This window comes from Rhinatrema bivittatum, chromosome 10 (genome assembly GCF_901001135.1).
Source record: "Rhinatrema bivittatum chromosome 10, aRhiBiv1.1, whole genome shotgun sequence".
NCBI classification, from domain to species: Eukaryota; Metazoa; Chordata; class Amphibia; order Gymnophiona; family Rhinatrematidae; genus Rhinatrema; species Rhinatrema bivittatum.
Window position 1 is genome coordinate 86,092,206 of NC_042624.1, and position 19,298 is coordinate 86,111,503.

At 42.5% G+C, this 19,298-nt stretch overlaps 1 protein-coding gene across 2 annotated transcripts in view; it reads right to left on the minus strand.

Annotated features, from left to right (window-relative positions):
* The window catches only part of WDR63 (WD repeat domain 63), a 131,332-nt gene that overhangs the window by 66,205 nt on the left and 45,829 nt on the right, over positions 1–19,298 (minus strand). For both annotated transcript variants that reach the window (XM_029618353.1, XM_029618352.1), the window contains exons 5-7: positions 17,949–18,053; positions 12,158–12,304; positions 5,945–6,144 (exon numbers count right to left, since the gene is read on the minus strand). In XM_029618353.1, the coding sequence (XP_029474213.1) occupies positions 5,945–6,144; positions 12,158–12,304; positions 17,949–18,053 (452 nt within the window). The remainder of the gene's footprint in view (positions 1–5,944; positions 6,145–12,157; positions 12,305–17,948; positions 18,054–19,298) is intronic.

Genomic DNA, 19,298 nt, shown 5'->3' on the forward strand with positions numbered 1-19,298 from the left:
GGAACCTCGGGGGCATCCCCCTCGAGTGACGTCATGCCTTCCGGGTATTTAGCCTGTCCTTCGTTTGCTAACAATTCAAGTTAGGAAGGATTGGAATGACTCCGGCCTAAGCTGCTCTGCTGCTTCCTTGCTGTCACTGGAAGCTCTCTCTGCCCTTCGGGGTCATTCACCTAACCTGGGTACCCACTCCTTGGGGGCCCTATGCTTTCTTTCAGGTGCCTATCTGGGATACCAGGTACTCGCTCCTCGAGGGCCTGCACTCCCTGCCTTGGTGCCTGCAATCCAACTACTTCTGCCTGCCGAGATCTTCATCCATACAGCTACCAACTTAGTGAGTAATCTAACCTTTGTCAGTCTGTCTCACCTACAGCTCAGCACTGGGAATCTGCATCGGAACTCCCTATACTACTGTGTGCTGTTAACATCTACCATTGTGGGACGGGTCTCCTCTGCCGAGGGCCCCTGGACTGCTTCTACTGGATCTCCTCACTATTGCCACCTCTGGTGGTATCATCCAGCTGTATAATAAAGACAAATCTGTGTTTTCGTGTCTTGAGTCTAGCCTAGTACTGTTGTTCCTCACGGGGCCCCTCCCCATGGGAGTGGCCATCACTGTAGTACCCAAGAATCCACTCCAACACCTCAAAACCATAACAGATTGCTAACTCCATGGATTCGGCTCAGCTCACTGCATTGCAAGCCATTCCAGGCATGGCCCAGCTAATCTCCGAACAACAGAACTCACTGGATAACTTGACTGTTGCCTTTAACCAGTTGCACGCACAGATGAATACACCGACCACCGCAGGTAAAGAAGTTACACCGCCAGAAGTGATGGTCAAGACTACTGTAGCTCTATCTGCTCCAACACGCTCCTCAGGGGAAGTTTGGAGATGTAGAGGATTTATCAATCAATGTTGCATGCACTTTTCTCTGCAACCTAATCATTTCCCTACAGCTTATGCCAAGACCACCTATATCCTGTCTTATCTGGATGAAAGAGCACTGGCTTGGGCCTCTCCGCTGTGGGAGCGCAATGACCCTATCCTGAATGATCTTGCCGAGTTCCTTGAACTGTTCAGATCAGTATTCGATGACCCTGCCCGGTACACGACAGCAGGATCTACGTTGGTTCATCTAAAACAAGGTAATAACCCTTTGCCAGACTTCGCCATATAATTCAAGACATTGGCTTCAGAATTACATTGGGTCCCGAGATGCCTGAAGACCCTCTTCTTTGAAGGCCTGAACTCCCAGTTAAAAGATGTGCTGGTGGCTCGAGAGATGCCTGAGACCTTAGCTGAACTAATGAAGTTGGCAACAAGGATTGATCACTGACTTCGTGACAAGGTTCAAGAGGTCAAGAGCCCCAGACGACCAATTCAGGGAGAGACTAGAGTCAAGTCTGTACCTAGGCATCTTAACCACAGACAGGCGAGGTGGTCCCTGTTCTTCAACAGATTTGACTTTGTGCTGAAATATCACCCTAGGGATAAGAATGTCAGAGCAGATGCACTATCTCGCTCGTTTCTCTCTGAAGACATACCTGATGAACCCCAGCATATCATCGACCCAAAGACAGTTATTCTGACAGCTACTCATCCGTGCCCCCGGGCAAGACCATTGTACCCTGCAATCTAAGAAAGAAACTGTTAGCATAGGCTCATGATTCAAAACTGGCTGGACACCCTGGTCAACGAAGAACTCTGGCTAAGCTACAGAAGTACTATTGGTGGCCCCCCCATGAAGGAAGACACTGTTGCGTACGTAGCTTCCTGTTCCAATTGTGCCAGACAGAAACCTCCTGCTTCGGGGAGGGCCAGCTAGCTGAAATCCGGAAGAGAGCTGCATGGCCTGACGCCGAAGAGAGGAGGTCGGTGCACGTGCCTTCAGCGCCGACCTGCCCGAGAGGGCACGCTCAGCCCGGGGAGGTTTTGGGCCTTCCCCGGGGATGTCTTCCCGCCAACGCCACAGCTCCGACAGCGGTCCAGGCGGCCCGCGGCTGGAAACGCTAACATGGGATTCCAAATGGCAAATGATATTTAATGTGGACAAGTGCAAGGTGATATATATAGGGAAAAATAACTCATGCTGTAGTTACACGATGTTAGATTCCCTATTAGGAGCTACCACCCAGGAAAGAGATCTAGGCGTCATAGTGGATAATACATTGAAATCATCAGTTCAGTGTGCTACGGCGGTCAAAAAACCAAACAGATTATTAGTGTTATGGTTTTGAAGTGTTGGATTGGATTCTTGGATACTGCGGTGATGGCCACTCCCACGGGGAGGAGCCCTGTGAGGAACCGCAGTACTAGGCTAGACTCGAGACACGCAAACACATAAGATTTGTCTTTATTATACAGCTGGATGATACCACCAGAGGTGGCAGTAGTGAGGTGATCCAGTAGAAGCAGTCCAGGGGCCCTCGGCAGAGGAGACCCGTCCCACAATGGTAGATGTTAAACAGCACACAGTAGTATAGGGAATTCTGATGCAGGTTCCCAGTGCTGAGCTGTAGGTGAGACAGACTGACAAAGGTTAGATTACTCACTAAGTTGGTAGCTGTATGGATGAAGATCCCGATAGTAGTTGGATTGCAGGCACCAAGGCAGGGAGGGCAAGCCCTCGAGGAGCGAGTACCTGGTATCCCAGATAGGCACCTGAAAGAAAGTATAGGGCCCCCAAGGAGCGGGTACCCAGGTTAGGTGAATGACCCTGAAGGGCAGAGAGCTTCCAATGGCAGCAAGGAAGCAGCAGAGCAGCTTAGACCGGGGGCATTCCAATCCTTGCTAACTCGAATTGTTAGCAATCGAAGGGCAGGCTAAATACCTGGATGGCGTGACGTCACTCGAGGGGGATGCCCCCGAGGTTCCCGCCATGATGTGGATAAAGACGTGGGTGGCATGCACGCACGTACCCTAGGAGGCCCTCAGGAGAAACATGGTGGATAGCCTTGCCATTGCCATTCCAGGGACGCCGCAGAGAGCGGCATGAAGACGCAGTGGCAGCCATCTTCCTAAGGCTAGCAGAGAGAGCAGGAAAAAAGGTGAGGCACAGAGTTCGCAGCCGTCTGAGACCGACGGACGCAACAGTGCACCCCTTCAAAGGACTCCTTCCAGACCCCCTACCTGGTCTTGGTTTTTGAGGATGCGATCAGTGGAATTGACGAAGCATCTCTTTGTCTATGATATTAGCCAGAGGTTCCCAAGAGTTTTCTTCAGGGTCGTATCCCTCCCATGACAGAAGGTAGTCCCAAACTCTGCCTATGTTTCTTACATCAAGGATGGCATCAACCTTGTACTCAATGTCTTCTTCTGCATCAACAGGAGTAGGTTCAGGTGTCTTGGTGGAAAACTCGCTAAGAACAAACTGTTTCAGCAGCGAAACATGGAACGCATTATGAACCTTCATCGCTAGAGGAAGTTTCAAACTATAAGTGAGTGTACCCAATCGTTGGAGGATAGGAAAGGGTCTGACAAAGCGTGGAGCAAATCGAGCTGATGGTAGCTTGAGTCTTAGGTGTTTGGTAGACAGCCAGACCTTGTCCACCAGGCTGGAATTCTGAAGCCATGCAATGTTGAGCGTCATAGCCTTTCTTAGCTCTTTGTCCAGCTTTTTGGAGCATCTCTTTAGTCTTTCTCCAAAGTTGTTGTATATCTTTGGCAGTAGATTGAGCTGCCAGGGACGACACTGAAAGTGGAAGTGGTAAAGGTGGTAAGGGTTGTTGTCTGTAGATCCAGTAGATGATGCTGGATGTGAGTTGATGGCAAATTCAGCCCAGGGCAACAGTTCAGCCCAGTCATTCTGACGTGAGCCAACATAGGCACGAAGGAACTGCTTGAGAGTTCTATTCATTCTCTCAGTTTGGCCATTCGACTGAGGATGGTACGCCAATGTGAAGTCAAGGGTGATGTCGAGCTTCTTACACAAAGCCTTCCAGAACTTTGCTGTAAATTGAGCTCCTCTGTCAGAAACAATGTGTTTAGGCATGCCGTGTAGGCGAAAGATGTGGCTGATGAATAGTTTTGCAAGCTCCATGGCTGAAGGCAAGCCAGGGAGAGCCACGAAGTGAGCCATCTTCGAGAATCGATCCACTGTAACCCAGATGGTATTGTTACCTCCAGAAAGTGGTAAGTCCACCACAAAGTCTGTGGCAATGTGGGTCCAGGGCTCGTCTGGTACTGGCAAGGGTTGAAGCAGGCCCTTTAGGGCCTGCTTCAACCTCCTTCCTATTCTTAAAGGGGCCTGATCACTATTACCTTCAGCTGCCTAATAGACCTGGGGAATATATAGGGAGGCTTCCTCTTCCTATCCTTTGACTTGGCAACAAGTCTGCTCACTCCTGTGAGTCTTCTGGTCCCTCTGGTAGCCTTCCTCTTGCCTCTGTTCCTGGACGGATTTCTGGTATTTGACTTTGACTGGCAAGCGGCGATCCTCCGGTATTCGACTTCAGACTGAACTTCAACAGATCTTCCATCCTTAAGGGCCCACCTAAGTACCAGTGGTCCGGGTCCCTACGGGCTCCTCCCGGGGGGGGGGGGGGGCTGCAAGCTTTCAGTGGTGAAGATTCAGCTGGCTCTTGCTCCATTCTCACGAACCTTCCCAAGGTCCACTTAAGTCCCAGTGGTCTGGGTCCCTACGGGCTCCTCTCGGGGGGACCGCGGGCTTCCAGTGGCGAAGACTCAACCAATTCCTGCTTTGATCCAGCCTCGCCACACAACGGAGGAAACTGAGAGCAATCTCCTCAGGTAGTACCAACTCCTCGCTGGGCTAGGGGTCCACATCTTCATTACAACCCAATCTTCCAGTCTCACAAGGATCTCCACAATTTATCACAATCCGCTTGTAATTTAACTAATCTGAATAATTTTGTATCATCTGCAAATCTGATTACATCACTTGTTATATTCCTTTCCAGATCATTTATAGATATTTTGAAAAGCATGGGTCCTAGTACAGATCCCTGAGCACTCTACTGTTTATCCTTTTCCACTGAGAAAATTGACCATTTAATCCTACACTCTGTTTCCTGTTTTTTAACCAGTTTGAAATCCATGAAAGGACATTGCCTCCTATTCCATGACTTTTTAGGTTTTTTTTAGAAGCCTCTAATGAGGGACTTTGTCAAACAACTTCTGAAAATCCAAATATACTACATCTACTGGTTCACCTTTATCCACATTTTGTTAACTCCTTCAAAAAATGAAGCAGATTTGTGATGCTAGACTTCCCTTGGGTAAATCCATGCTGCCTTTATTCCATTAAACTATGTCTTTCTGTATGGTCTGTGATTTGATCTTTAGAATAGTTTCCACTATTTTTCCCGGCACTGAAGTCAGGCTCACCGGTCTATAGATTCCTGGATTACTCCTGGAGCCCTTTTTAAATATTGGAGATGCATTGGTCACCCTCGGGTCTTCAGGTACAATGGATGATTTTAATGATAGGTTACAAATTTTAACTAATAGATCTGAAATTTAATTTTTGAGTTCCTTCAGATCCCTGGGGTTCATACCATCCAGTCCAGGTGATTTACTACTTTTTAGTTTGTCAATCTGGCCTACTACATCTTCCAGGTTCACAGTGATTTGTTTCAGTTCATCTGACTCATCACCCTTGAAAACCATCTCTGGAACTGGTATCATCCTCATTAGTAACACAGAAGCAAAGAATTTATTTAGTCTTTCTGCAGTGGCCTTATCTTCCCTAATTGCCCCTTTAACCCCTTGGTTATCTAACAATCCAAACAACTCTCTCGCAGGTTTCCTGCTTCGAATATATTTACATACTGATATGTAATAGAAAATGGTAGTATAGTGAGGACTTGATCTTTGGTGAATTAAATTATTACAAATATTTGAGCTTAAATGAAGAAATTTTCCTTCGCAGACACCCATAAATCACAATTTCTATGAAACATAATTACCAAGTCCATACGTACCACTTTGTCTGAGTGCTATTGTCCCTTATGGTGGGCACAACTTGTACGCCGATGTTTCTTTCCATTTGTTGAATATTGAAACGTTTATCTTCATAGGATGTACATTCAATATAGCCATCTTTCACAACTGAAGCATTGTGGTCAGCAAATGAAATCCGTCCACCAAAATGTCTGCGAATTCGTGAAACCATAAACTTAAGCTGAAATGAAATATCAATATGCATTATGCAATACAAAATGGTTAGTTTTTAAATAATGGAGATAATTTTCAAAAGGATTTACATGCTTAAAACTGGGTTTTATGTGTGTAAATGCACTTTAAGTGCTTAAATGGACTTTTGAAAATTGCTGCAATATATGCTATTTTTACTCGCAAAAGTTCTTTTGAAAATTACTCCAAAAGTTTTATTTTCACTGCTCCTGACTGAGTAGTGTACTTATAATTGTGAGTGGCAAAGCTTCACATTAGGTATGAAAATACCTTCATTTGTGAAAGAAATATGAGATTTACCCTTACATCTAATGTGGAATACTGTTTGCATTTTGTTTGTGTTATATCTGAATGATGTCCTTTAATTAGATTTTAAATTAACTTCTAATATTACTGTTTTAGACTATATATACCAGTTTGACTATGACTGCTACCAGTGCTTTTATGATAAAATCTAATGTATTTTCATGTAAAGTTGTTAGTAGCAGCAATGCAACTATACAATTATAGGATAACAAATAGCAGTAAATGGCAACTGACCCTTTATTCTTGGCAAAACCACTGAATAATCTTCAGAAATAATCACTGGGTCTCTAAATGAGCAGTATTGCTGCACCGTGTGTGACTTTGACTGAACATTTACAAAAAACATTAATGCATCCTACATCTTACATAGTAGGATGTAAGATGTAGGATGCATAACTTATCTGACTAAGTTATGATGTATATTCAGTGGCACAGCCAGGAAGTTGAATATACTTGTATATGTGTGCACTTCGCCGGATAAGTCCACCTGAGTAAGGTTAGATCTGCTCTATTGGGCATCTAAACTTAGATGTGCACTTATACACCTAACTCCAAATATTAGGAGTTAGGTGTACAAATTATACTTCTAACTTGCTCTGCCCCCAATCTGCCCAATGCATGCCCACTTTATTTTGCATATATTTTAGGGGTATAGGGGACTTGTACGGCTTAAGCGGTGGTCACTGAACATGGGGCACATAGCCAGCAGCCTCTACTTAGCCGCATACGTCTCACTTATCCGGCTAAATAGTGCTGAACGCATTTTGAATATTGACCTCTTTATATAGAAGATGCTGAGATACGTGCAGTTTCTGGAACTATCATGACTTTTGTGAGACACTGTTAACTCATGGAAACATGAAACAGTCATTTTAAAGCATTTTGTATTGAATGGCTATGTTAAAGGAAGTTTGTTTACTGTAAATTGTGTTTTCTCTAGATAACAGGATAAATTAGCTACATGTGGGTGATGTCATCTGGCAGCACCGAATGGACTTTGTCTCTCCAAGACAGCAGAGCTTTGAGCTCTATTGAGCATATGTGGGAATTCATGTGTGGGCCTCGTATGCCTCCTCAGTCAGTACCAGAGGTAAGTCTGGGAGGCGGGTGGGTATTCCACGGCTAATTCATCTTGCCACCTTAAATGGAAAACACCATTTAAGGTAAGCAAACTTGTTTTTTTTTTCCATCAATAAGCAGGCTGACTTAGCCATCACATGTGAGGAGTCCCAAGTTAAGGGTTGCAGTGCTGCGTTTACTTAGTAAACAACCCAGACCCCATCATGGAGAGTGGACTACAGTGAAAACAGGTTTTGCATAACTGCCTGACCAAATTTACTGTCAGTTTTTGAGAGGCTATCCAGACACTAGTGGGACATGAAGGTATGAACTGAAGACCAAGTTGTAGCTTTGCATATGTCCTCAATGTCATCACGAAGATGAGCAACAGATAAGGCCATAGCTCTCACTTGATGAGCCTTAATAGAGTTTGTGAGTGTAAAACTGCTAAGCTGTAGCAGTGATGAATGCTCTTGGACAACCAATTAGAAAAGGTTTGCTTAGCAATCACAGTTCCCTGATGATTTGGATTGTAGGAGATGAAAAGCTGATTGGTTTGACAATGTGGCTCAGTCCTTTTGTAATATGCCAAGGCCCATTTGCATTCCAAAGTATGAAAGGCTTCTTCACTTTCATGAGTGTGCGGCTTTGGGAAAAACATAGGCAGAACAATTGATTGATTGACATGAAAGCGGAGACCACCTTTGGATGAAATTTCAGGCGAGTATGGAGAAAAAATTGCAGCTCTGGAGGATAGTGAACAAATGCCTGGACTTTGCTGACTCTTCTAGCAGAAGTGATTGCAACTAGAAAAATCACCTTCCAAGTAAAAAATTTTAGTGAAGCCAATTCCAGAGGCTCAAGCAGAGGCTTTATTAACTGGTAGAGAAAGATATTAGATCCTATGGTACAGGAGGTTTTTGAACCATCGGTTTGACATGCAACAGTCCTTTCATAAATCTGGGCTTACTGTTCACCATATTATGGTAGGATGCTATGGCACTAAGGTGTACCAAAGAAGTGGCAAGACTTGAGTTTGAAAGGTGAAAAAGGTACTGTAGTAGATGCTGAGGCTCACAGGAGAAAGGATCAAATACATTCCACAAACACCATCTTTCGGATAATAGAAGGACTAGGAAGCACTCCAAGAAGTTAGCATTTAGCACATTTAAAACTAATCAGAGAAAGTTCTTTTTCACTCAACGCACAATTAAACTCTGGAATTTGTTGCCAGGGGATATGGTTAGTGCAGTTAGTGTAGATGGGTTTAAAAAAGGTTTGGATACGTTCTTGGAGAAGTCCATTACCTGCTATTAATCAAGTTAACTTAGAAAATAGCCACTGCTATTATTAGCATCAGTAGCTTGGGATATACTTAGGTTTTGGGAACTTGACAAGTACTTGTAGCCTGGATTGGCCACTGTTGGAAACAGGATGCTGGGCTTGATGGACCCTTGGTCTGACCTAGTATGGCATGTTCTTATGTTCTTATCTAATTTTTAGTTTTCTAGATAAGATTAATATAGTGCAATCTCTGCAGGTAGGTTGAGATCCGCAATCACTGAGCGTTCAACATCCAGGCTGTTCAGTTGAGGGCAGTGAGGTTGGGATGATATAGTTCTGTTCTCTTTGAGTTAACAATATCAGATCTGTTCCCAGCAGAATGGGAGGACTGCTGGAAAGTTGTACAAGATATGCATACCATGCTTGTCTGGACCATGCTGGTGCTATGAGGATCAGTTAAGCATGATCCCAAAGAACTTTTTGCACTGTTCTAGCTAAAAGAGAGATTGGCGGAAAAGTGAACATGAAGTTTGTTCCCCAAATGAAGAGAAAAGTATCCTGAGATAGCCTTAGCTTGCTTGGAAGAAATGTGCAGAATTGATTTCCCTTGCTGTTATCCTATAAGGCAAACAGATCCCCTGATGATCAACACTATAATTCGAAGATTGTGTTTGATACAGGTTGTTGCAGAACAAAACATTCTGCTGAGCTGATCTGCGAGCATGTTGGTGATCCCTGGAACATAGGAAGCCTGCAATAATGCCTGACTCCGGTCCACATCTTAAGTGCTTCATGGCAGAGGAGCTATGAATGACGTCTCCCTTTCTTGTTGACACAAAACATGGCCACCTGGCTGGCAGTCTGAATCAGGATGATCTCGCCCTGAAGAAGGTGCATGAACACAATCAATGCATTTCTTATTGCTTGCAAATCGAGCAGGTTGATTTGATATTGACTTTCCTCAGGGGACAGAGTTCGACAAGAGCTGAAGTGAGCTCCCACTCCTTTCCTGAGGCATCTGTTGCTAACATTATTCAGTAAGTAAGCTGATAAAGAGGTATACCCTTTTGAAGGACATGAGGTTGTAGCCACCACCTGAGCTCCTGAACCATCTCCTGGGAAATCTGGACCACTTTGGAGAGGGGCTATGTTAGTTGATCCCATTGGGAATGTTGGCTCTATTGAAGATATCAAATATGCATGCGAGTTACTGGAACCACTTGAATGGTCACTGTCAAGTCCAAGCATGACTAAAATAGATCTCGATGTGGATTGCTGAGAGAAGAGAAATTTTTGGATTATTGAGAGCATTATGGTCACTTGAGCTGAGGTAGACATGCTTTCTCTTCCAATGAGTCTATCCGCACCCCTATAAATTTCAGTCTTTGGGATGGCACTAAATTCAACTTCTCCAAGTTTATCAGAAAACCTAAACTCTGTAGCACAGAGATTATCTAGTGCACAGAACTGATCACAGCCTCCCAAGATCATGCTGTGATTAACCAGTCATCCAGAGAAGGGAACACTTGGTTACCTTGGCATCGCAGATATGCTGCTACCACCTCCAGGTATTTGTTGAAGGCACTCGGGTCAGCTGAGAGGCCCAACAAGAGCACCCTGTACTGGTAATGGGCTAAATCTAACTTGAAGCAAAGAGAGGGCCAATGGGAATGGTGGATGGGTATGTGCAAATAAGCATCCTTGAGGTCCAATGCAGACATCTATTCGACCTTCTGAATGTAAGGAAGAATCATGCTAAGGGAGTTCATTTTGAATTTCTCATAAAATAGATACTTGTTCAGATGCCTCAGATCTAGAATTGGTTGCAAGCCTCCCAATTTCTTGGAGGTGAGGAAGTAACAGGAGACAAATCCCTGCATTGCATATGTTGGGATACAGGAAGAGGTTCTATTTCTTGCTATTGTAAGAATGTCTAAACTTCCAGGCATAGTTGCAGAAGAAGGAATGGATCCAGCTGAATACATAACAATGCAGGAGAAATGGTAATTGAGAAAAGCGCAACCATAGCACACTGTTTGAAGTACCCAAGGGTCCTTTGTGATCAGGTACCACTTGTCCACAAAAAGCTGGATTCTGCCCCTGATTGGAACAGAGAGGTGTGGATTTTGCAAGGGATCAAAAATTGGGCCCTAGTTTAGGGTGGGTCGGCTGAGATGGTTTTTGCTGCTTGTGTTCTTTTTGTCTAGGCCTGGTGGAAAGAGGCTGCTGAAGAGAGTTGGAAGTGGTTGAAGACAATACTGTTGATAAGTCCAGAAGGGACGCCAGTGAAAATAAGACTGCTTTAATGTAACTGTTTTAATGTAACTTCAGAATTTTCTCTTTTCACTTGTTACAGTTTTTTTAATTTATTTATTTATATTTTACACCCCCTGTTAAATGTAAACCAGCATGATGTGATACTTATCTTGAATGCCGGTATAGAAAAGCAGAAGAAAAGCCCTGTGCTTATGTTCTGTATGTCCATAAATTTACCCGGACAGATTAGAAGCATTCCCAGTGGTGGAGTTGGGGAGGGGATTGGACTTACGCGTATACATTTGCATTTTCAAAGTATGCATACATTTTCTTGGAAAACGTCTGTGCACAAATTAGCAGGTGTAAATGTGTGCAGATATTTTTGGTGGGATAATTTCAAAAAGACTATACAAGCGCAAGTTCACTTTGAAAACTGGTGTAATTTATACATATATTTGCCAATTTCTTAAGCAGGCTGTTACAAAATTACCCCCTAGCAGAACCATGCAGGAAGGGTTAAGCTGTGAAATGCAGTCCGCTCTGTTTTGGGGGGGTTTTTTTGTACTAATTTTTGTTGCAAAGTTTTGTTTTGTGATAAGTATTTAGTCTTGCATATTGTTTTTATACAGATTATGTATGTTTTAAAATTGTTAACTGTTTTGATTAATTTTCAATTGTAAAAGCGGTATACAAACACTTTTAAATAAATAAAATAAATAAATAAAAATTAATAACATTCTTCCTCCTAATCCCACCTGTCAAAAGTGCTTACTAACAGTCTGACAACTGTTTAAAGGCACTACCAACCTAATCTCATTATATCAGTACAACTACTAAAGAGATCCATTGCTATGCATAGCGTATTTTAAATTACATAATACAATTTTATTTCATATAATATAATTCATGCAAATGTATTCACAGTCTTGTACAGTTACTGTGATACATAAAACAGTGACAAAAGATGTGAGGGAAAGGGTGAAAATCTGAGAGAACGGACAATGGAACTAACCAAAAGCTTGGAAAGATTTTGAATGCTATAATAATTCTCTTGTTATCCATAATGCAGTTTGAGAAGTACTGCGAGATATTCTCACCTTATCTTTACATTCCTTCACGGCTTCTTCCTCCACTTCTTTTTCACTGCCTAAAGAGATCCATTCTTTTGGAATTGGAGGCTTATAGATATATTCTTCTGATAGTCCTGCTTTTAAGTCTCCTTCTTTCTCCAAAACCTCTGGAGGCTAAAATATGAAATAGAAGTTAAATGTGGAATACCTGTTAGAACTATTGTGTGCAATTAAAACTATATCTTTGTAAAGCTCTGCATCTTATTAACATTCCAAAGTGTTAAGGACTTTCCAAATTAATGTTCTTAATTTTCCCCTTTATATAACATTCAGGAAAATATTTAGTTTTGCTTTCCTCTGACTTATTTGGTCATCCATTGGTATAAAGGTCTCAAAAAATGTCATTATTATTGGCCATTCCATACATTACTTTATCTTTTGCCAAAAGTGAAAAGCAAAATGAAAGCCTGGACAATTTGCCATTTCATGCATTTAAATATTCTACAAAATATGGAAAAACATTTTTTCTTTAATTTAGATTCATGCCATTTTTATTCAAAAGTTTGGTATGTTGAAAAATTGTGCAACATGAACAATTAAACAAAACAAAAAAAAAAAGGGTTACCAGTTTGCTTTCACAGTTATTTTCTTTAACAGTTGAAAAAGAATATGGAGTGAGGTATGAAGATGAGAGAGGCAATAGCTACTAAGAAATTAGACTTATCTGGTTAAGTAGAATTCGCTAAACATCTAGCTAGACAACCTAGTTGACTAAGTCACTGCTCACTGCCTGAAACTCTGCTATGGCAACAACACATGTCAGTGCCACTGCCTCCAATGCTGGACCACCCCTCTTCAGGTTGGTGTTCCTGGGCCAATACTGGGACATCAAGGTGTACCTCTGGAGAGCCTTCCTGCCAACTCTAGTAATTTATCCATGGTGTTTTCCCACATCACTATTTGTGTGAAATTTTATGTTCTCATACATTGTTGATGGGTCCAGTGCAGGATAAGGCAACTCCAGTTCTCAAGTGGCACAAATGGGTTGGGTTTTCAAGATATCCATACTAATTCATGAGATGCATTTGAATGCAATTTCCATTGTATACATCTGCATCTCATGCATATATAGTATGTATATTTTGAAAAAATCAACTGGTTTGCAGTACTTGAGGACTGAAGTTGCCTACCCCTGGTCTAATGTGTACTGCAAAGGTGAGAATGAGTATTAGTTATGGATTTGTAATTGCTCCGACCTTGTCTAGTCTGTGACCTACATGGTGCTTTCTCTCTTTCAGACTAGCCTGGACCTAGACAATACCATCCTACTGATCCTGGATCAGGGACAGAAACTTCCTAATTGGTTCCAAAACAAAGAAGTTTGTGGACTCTTGGATGTCAATGTGGTAGCTAAAAGGGAGGATATGGTCAGCCTACCATGATAGATCCTGTTTGGCCATCCAGCGAGTATTTTCCTTTGCATATGTCTTGCTATCTGATATGTGTGGTGGGAAATTTTCTTTCATATAGAGTATATGTAGATATGGCAAGAAACCGGGTATATTTTTAAATTTATGTGTGTTGCTGTTTAAGCTTTTTTTTTTTTTTACAGTGCATGCCAACTATGCGCATCTCTGTCATTTGTTCCCATCCATGTGCTACTGTAGTTTCAATTCTTTGCTTTTGGCATGTTTCTCTGTTGTATGCAAAGGAAAAGCACATCCTGTTTGTGTGTAGAATATCAGTCATAAAGTGGTTAGAATCTGCTATATCTTTTGTAACATTATCATTCTGTTCTCTTCCTTTTCAATGTATGATCAGCAAAGTATCATTATTTTCAACCTTGCATTTCCTATTTTCCACTCATATTCTGTTATGTCTTTGGCAGTATGTAGATAAACTAAGCAGCTCCATCACTAAAAGGCTTGATCCTCTAGTTCACTACTTCCCTCACCTGTCCTAGGGGACCCCCCCCCCCCCGCCCCCAGCTAGTTGGGTTTTTGAAATACCTGCAGTGAATATGCTGAGATAGATGTGTATTACCTGCCTCCATTGCATGCAAATTTATCTCATGCATATTCATGGTGGATATCCTGAAAACTTGACTGGCTTGGGGTCCCACAAGACAGTTCTTGGAATGACTGTTCTAGTTCATGTTCTTCACTAATTGATATATGCACAATTGCACTGGAATATATACTTGGGAGATGAAGAGATGTTTAGATGTCCCCTTTTGGATGTAGAACTTTATATACTCCCTACACTTTTGCTGTCTTTGTTTTTCTTTATGCTAGAACAGGTCAATGCAATATCAGCGCATAAAAAATGTGCATCCAAACTGGGCGCACGTTTTTGAACGAGCGCACATCCACCTGTCCTGAGCACTCGATGCAATAAGCAAATAAGCTGCCACGCTAAAAGGGACGCGCAATGGGTAATTTGTGCGTTCCTGGCACTCTGCATTGGGCGTCCAGGAGAAGTGGCTGTACGTCTAGGACAGGCTGGCCAGTGCTCCCTCCCCACCAACGGCAGGGCTGTTACTGATTGGTCCTTTTCACTGACACTTGTCAGTGAAAAGGACCAATCCCCTTTCAGGACAGCCTTCTGAAAGGGAATTGGTCCTTTCACTGACATGTGACAGTGAATGGACCAATCGGCAAAAAGTGAAGGAGTGACTAAATTAATATCACGTGCCCGACACTTTAAATTAATATATTTACTCCTTCACTCACTGCCAGCATGGTTCCGACTGGGCCAGACCTTGGGGATGCTGCTTTCTGTGGTTCCCCCTATGAGGAAACACAGAAAGCAGGATTTTTGTTTTTGTTAAGTCCCTGAGCGGGACATAATTCTACTTTCTGTGGTTCCTCCTATTTAGTATCGCTAGGATACTACTAGAAGGAATCTCAGAAAGCAGGATTTTTTTTTTTTTTTTTCATCAGCCCTTGAGCGCCACATGCTTTAACGCCTGCTCCTGGGCAGGCATTAAATTTGCAGCTTTAAAAAGGGCACCGTGGCCTCGCAGCAATTTTCTGCATTGGGGGTAATAGCTAATAGCCTCACCAACATGAATTTACATGTGATGAGCGCCATTACCTACGCACTGGTTTGGACACCTGTTTTGGATGCGCTAATCCCCTTATTGCATGAGGGGTTTTGGTTGTGCATTCAAAAAGCGCGTCCAAGCGTGTGGAAAGCTGTAAGCTCAGCCGAGCGCATTATATTGCATCAGCCTGGAAGCCCCTTGAGGATGTTTTCTTACCTGGCTTTTTTCCTTTCAGATGCATTATGACATACTAATAGGCTAGTACAAGAACCAATTGGAAAAGGACCTGACATAAACAGAGGAGAGAAAGGAAGGCACTCATCTTCTAAAAGGTGTTAAGCAGCCTCTTCAGCTCCTACCTGGGAACTAATTTTTTATAATGGTATTTTTTCAGTACAATATATATTTTTTATATAAATATTAGGTGCTATCTTTTCTTCTAGGTATAGTTGAGAGTATAATGATAGATCTGAGCATAAAAGTATGTTGGCATTATATAGTGTGGATATTGTGATTGTCTGTAGGTTCTTGTGATTCTGAGGCTCTAGGAGAAACCACATACGGGCCGATACAGTAAAAATCGCGGGAGAGCGGGCGAGTGCCTGCGCACCTGGCGCGCGCACAGGCCACTCTCCTGTGCGCGCGATTCAGTAAGTTAATTTATTTAAATTAAGGCCTGCGGTAAAAAGAGGCTCAGGGACACTAACGCGTCCCTAGCGCCTCTTTTTGGACAGGAGCGTCGGCTGTCAGCGGGTTTGACAGCCGATGCTCAATTTTGCCGGCGTTGGTTCTCAAACCCGCTGACAGCCACGGGTTCGGAAACCGGACGCCGGCAAAACTGAGCGTCCGGTTTTCAACCCGCGAGCCCATTTAAAAATTTTTTTTTATTTTTAACTTTTTTTAACTTTTGGGGCCTCCGACTTAATATCGCCATGATATTAAGTCGGAGGGTGCACAGAAAATCAGTTTTTACTGATTTTCTGTGCACTTCCCCGGCGCCGGCAGAAATTAACGCCTACCTTTGGGTAAAATGTGCGGCTTGGCTGCACATTTTACTTTCTGTATCACGCGGGAATACCATGCATTTGCATGTTGATGGCCCTATTAGTCTCGGGGGAGGGGGGTTGGACGCGCGTTTTCGACGCGCTATTACCCTTACTGAATAAGGGGTAAAGCTAGCGCGTCGAAAACGCGTGTCCAAATGCCAGTTAACTGTATCGGCCTGATAATTAGTTTGTTGCACATAATTTACAACTTGTCACACAATCAACAAACTTGAAGTTCCCCACCTCCTAAATGGATCATCTTAAAAAAACTATAGAGTGCCTGCCTGCTCCAGCCCCTCCCCTCATAAGCAGCCTAAAAAGAACAGAAAGGTGGAGTGGTGCAGAGGAAAGAAGAGGAACTCTGCTCCCTAATCCAGTGCCTCCCCTTCTATTGCCTTCCCCTCCTGTCCTGAAGGAATGTGGAGGAGAGGGTGAGGTTGGAGTGGTCAGTCAAAATATTGAATTCCTCTAATATCTCTTAAATCAAATAAAAGATGATTTTGATATAATACCTGAATGGAATGATGAAATTATTCTAAAGAAACATCTTTATACAAAGGTTCTTGCTCTTGCATGTGTAGCCAACCATACACCAGTTACGAAGACCTGGATGTGTTTAAGAAGTCTGCAATTGCTGGTGTCCCACAGCTGGCAGAGGGCATTAATTATTAATTTAATTCATAGAAGCCTTGACGATTGGCACTACTGTTCACAGGTTTCAAACTTATGCTAGTTCATCCCCTTTTTGTGTCTACTACTATGCGTCAAATATATCTTTTTATCTTTCTGTGTAATTAACTGCATGACAAATTGCCGATGCTGAGGGCATTTTCATCATACATAAGTTCATATACTCGGAAAGACAACAAGGACTTTCTCAAGAAAATATAAAAAAGACAGTTGCCTCGATTTCAATTCAGACGTAACGTTTAACAGTTAAAAGTTTGTAACTTAAATGTCCTTTCTTGATAAACAGTTGTTTGTTATTGGTAAATTTTGTATTTTGTAGTTTAAATATTGTATAAAAACAATCTAAAATGTTTTCAATAAAAAACATACCTTTTTTGCATAGTCAGAAATGTGATTCTTTATACAAAAAGAAGATTCATGCACATAAATCCACTTTGAAAATTTGTGGGAGAACCCATACAAAGTTACATCTACTTGAGAGATGGTGTAATCTTTGTATGTGTGTATTTACATGCATACTTTTGTGTATTTACTTTGTGTATATTTACATGCATACTGTTCCCACCACAGTTCTGCCTACTCCCTCCTCCCTGGAATGCTTCTTTGTAGTGTGTGTAGAAGTACAAGTAAAATGGCTTTTGCAAGTATTTTTATGCACAAAACCCCCAGGTAATTTTCAAAAGGCCATTTACAAATATAAAACTGGGGTTTATTTACATAAATCCTTGAGAAAATTCCCCCTTTTAATTTCATCAATTACATAACTGCAAACAAATGTAAATCACTAAAATAGTTACAAAAGCAAATATGTTAAATTAGCATTCAAACATAACCACACCTTTTCTTTAAGATCATCTACCTTTTCAAAACTATGTTCTTATGATTTGTTTTACTGAAATTGTATGCAACATATTTTAAAGCCAAGAATAGTCCATTGCTATCAAGAGATTGGTCTGCCAGCAATTCCCATCATTTTTGAGTGTCTTTTAAAAATATTTGCATGTACAAAGACAACATTTATGCTGTGAGATCTTACATGCAGAATGGTTTCCTTTGCCTCTTCTGTTGTAACAAGATAGAAGCTCTGTCCATACTTGAAATCTCTGTCAAAGACAAGTAAAAGCTCTTCTCCGGGATAATCCTGCAGGAAGAAAAGAGTAAACATGTTTTAAATATAGAAACAGTATGCCATCCAAATACACCTATCCCAGTGGTGAGGAACAGGTACACACAAATCAGTTATTACTCTTAAAAATTACAGAAAGACTAAGGGACACTACGTGAAGTTATTAAATAGCACATTTATAACAAATCAGAGAAAATATTGTTTTCACTTAAATTTACTACTGAAGAATGTGCCAAAGGCAGTTAGTGTAGCTGGGTTTAAGAAAGGTTTCGACAAATTCTTGGAAGAAAAGTCCATAAACTTATTAAACAGGTAGACTTGGGGAAAGTCACTGCTTAAACTTGGGTGTAAGCAGAATGGAATCTCTCTACTGTTTGGGTTCTGGTCAGGTTCTTGTGATCTGTATCGGCCACTGCTGAAAATAAGATAAAGGACTTGATGGAACCTTGGTCTGATCCAGTATGGCAGATCTTATGTTATGTTCTTAACCTACAGGAGATAGCCGTTATCTCTGGGGTTTCCAAGCTGAGGGCAGGAAGCATCACATGCAGCTGTGGCTCTGGAGCTGAGAAGATGTTAACTGCTGAGTTGCCAGGGCTCAGAACATGAAGGTGGAAGAGTATCTTATGTGGATTCTTCAGACAAGGGCCTAGTTGAGGCCTGGAATCTGTGAGTGCCTGGAAAGGCACTGAATGGGATGGGGATACAGGAGCAGTTCCAGAAAAAAAAAAGATGGGCCTGCGTTCAGGGAAGCAGAGCAGGGAAGTGATCCAAGCCTGTGGAGGTGTAATCACCAGTTGAGAGGTAAGCTGAACCTGTCAATGAAGGAAAGCATAATTTGCTGAGGAGAGATGGGGGTGGGTGGATGCGGAGGCATCTGTCCTTCAGGCCATTCTAAGTTTGGCCCAGAAGATCCAGGAGCAACAATGCTTCGTCAAGGTCCTAGTGGCCTCCATGGAGTGCCTCAGTGACTACCTCGACTCATCAGCCTCCCTGAGTGCTCCGATGCCTCCTACACCAGCACCCGCCGCTCCCACGACACCCTCACGATCCACTATTCCATTGCCAGCTCCTCCTCATTACACAGAGGAATCTATGCTTCGCCGGGGTTTCATCAATCAGTGCTATATGCACTTTGACCTTCAATCAGCATTGTTTCAGGACAATTCTGTGAAGACAACTTACATCCTCTCTCTTCTGGATGGCAAGGCCCTAGCCTGGGCTTCCCTCCTATGGGAGCGCTCTGACCCAATCTTTTGG